General features: G+C 36.0%; 1 protein-coding gene across 1 annotated transcript; it reads left to right on the top strand.

Moving 5' to 3' along the window:
* LOC110035213 (derlin-1) lies at nucleotides 1-1,547 on the top strand (the record flags this gene model as incomplete). Its single annotated transcript, XM_020739446.1, is given in 5 exon segments — nucleotides 1-75; nucleotides 172-265; nucleotides 361-489; nucleotides 598-758; nucleotides 1,305-1,547. Coding segments are annotated over 5 exon segments (607 nt in total), but the record flags the coding sequence as incomplete, so codon positions are not given.
* Nucleotides 1,548-1,658: the final 111 nt, after the last annotated feature.

Raw genomic sequence — 1,658 nt, 5'->3', positions numbered from 1 at the left:
GGTTTGGAGGCTGATAACAAACTTCTTCTTCCTGGGAAAATTTTCCATCAATTTTGGAATTCGTCTTCTCATGATGTATAAATATGTCTTCAAAACACTTTTTCAGACATCTAGATAGGCCATACCGTTCAATATGGCACAAACTTAAAAGAAAATTACGTTTCTATGCAGCGCAAGATATGGGGTGCAACTCGAAAATGGTCCATTCGACAAACGTACTGCCGATTTTCTATGGATGATGATATTTGGCGCATTCTCTTTACTTGTAAGTGGAAATATTTCAACAATTTCCGAGCTTATTACTCCATTAGATCAGCTGCTTCATTACTGTTGATCTTCTCTTGGCTTCGATGCCTTCAGGCATTATCAGCTGTTCCATGGTTTTCGTCTCCATTCTTAGGCATTCCGATGGTCTTCATGCTTCTTTATATTTGGAGCAGAGAGTTCCCTAACGCTCAAGTCAACATATACGGCCTCGTCACATTGAAGGTACTCTTTATAATGATTTGTTCAAGGTCCAAATTGTAAAATTTTTTGCATTTTCATTATTCTTTCTAGCTCTACTCATCTCCTCAACATAAATATTTTTAATTTTAGGCATTTTATCTACCATGGGCTATGCTTGCACTAGATGTATTGTTTGGTGCTTCTCCTCTGCCTGATCTGATGGGAATCATTGCTGGGCATTTATACTATTTTTTGACCGTTTTACATCCACTTGCGGGAGGAAAAAACATTCTGAAGACACCAATGTGGCTGTATCCTTGTTCTCCCATATACGCCTTTGATTGTGATATATACTTTGTTTTTTTACATTTATACCGCCCAAAAGCATATCACATAAAAAATACCACTATTTCTAGTTCTAAAAAGTGAAATACACCTTTTCATGCACAGCTAACGTGGCATATGTCTAAAAATTGAAATTTAGGGGTTTGATATGTAAATGCATAAGAATTGAGTAATATGTAATGTAAATCTTCCTTGTATGTATTCTAAACCTAAAAAATTGATATGATACACCTTCTGGAGGCTTTACGTTTGCATGTAATTCTTTTCCTACCATATCTTATCATTCTCTTATTCCCACCTTGTCACACAAAAAATTGCTCCAGTTTTTGGGTGCATGTATTTAGCTGTCAATACAATGATAGAAACTGAAAAGGGGCCTTTACATTCATACCAGCCAATTCCTATGAATATGAAAGTTTAGGTGCCAGATATGTAAATATGCAAGAATTGTGTGGTATGTATGTGAATGCATACAACACAAATTGAGTTCCTTAGCCCAAACCTTCTAACAGGCACAGATTAGTGGCACGTTGGGCTACGGGGAGACAACAAGCTCAAGCTCACTCATACAGTACTGGACCTGGAAGCAGGTCGACGAGTACTACTGCGTCCACCTCTGGTGTTGCCTTCAGGGGAAGGAGTTACAGGCTTAACCAATAAGGCACTTTGGGATGGAGATGGAAAGAGTAAAGATATTGAATGTTAGTGATGAATTACCAGCAAGTGTAGAAGTACTTGGATAGATATATAAATTAAACTTTAATTATTGCAATTTATTTTTTTCAGTTATGATTTCTTTATGTATTTTGAAATGGTAGTTTGAAAAAGTAGTAAAAATGTTTGTCATTTAAATAAATATAAAATTT

This window comes from Phalaenopsis equestris, unplaced genomic scaffold (genome assembly GCF_001263595.1).
Source record: "Phalaenopsis equestris unplaced genomic scaffold, ASM126359v1 Scaffold196779, whole genome shotgun sequence".
In the NCBI taxonomy this organism is placed as follows: Eukaryota; Viridiplantae; Streptophyta; class Magnoliopsida; order Asparagales; family Orchidaceae; genus Phalaenopsis; species Phalaenopsis equestris.
The sequence above is the reverse complement of the archived record's forward strand: the minus strand, read 5'-3'. Positions and strand labels throughout refer to the sequence as shown.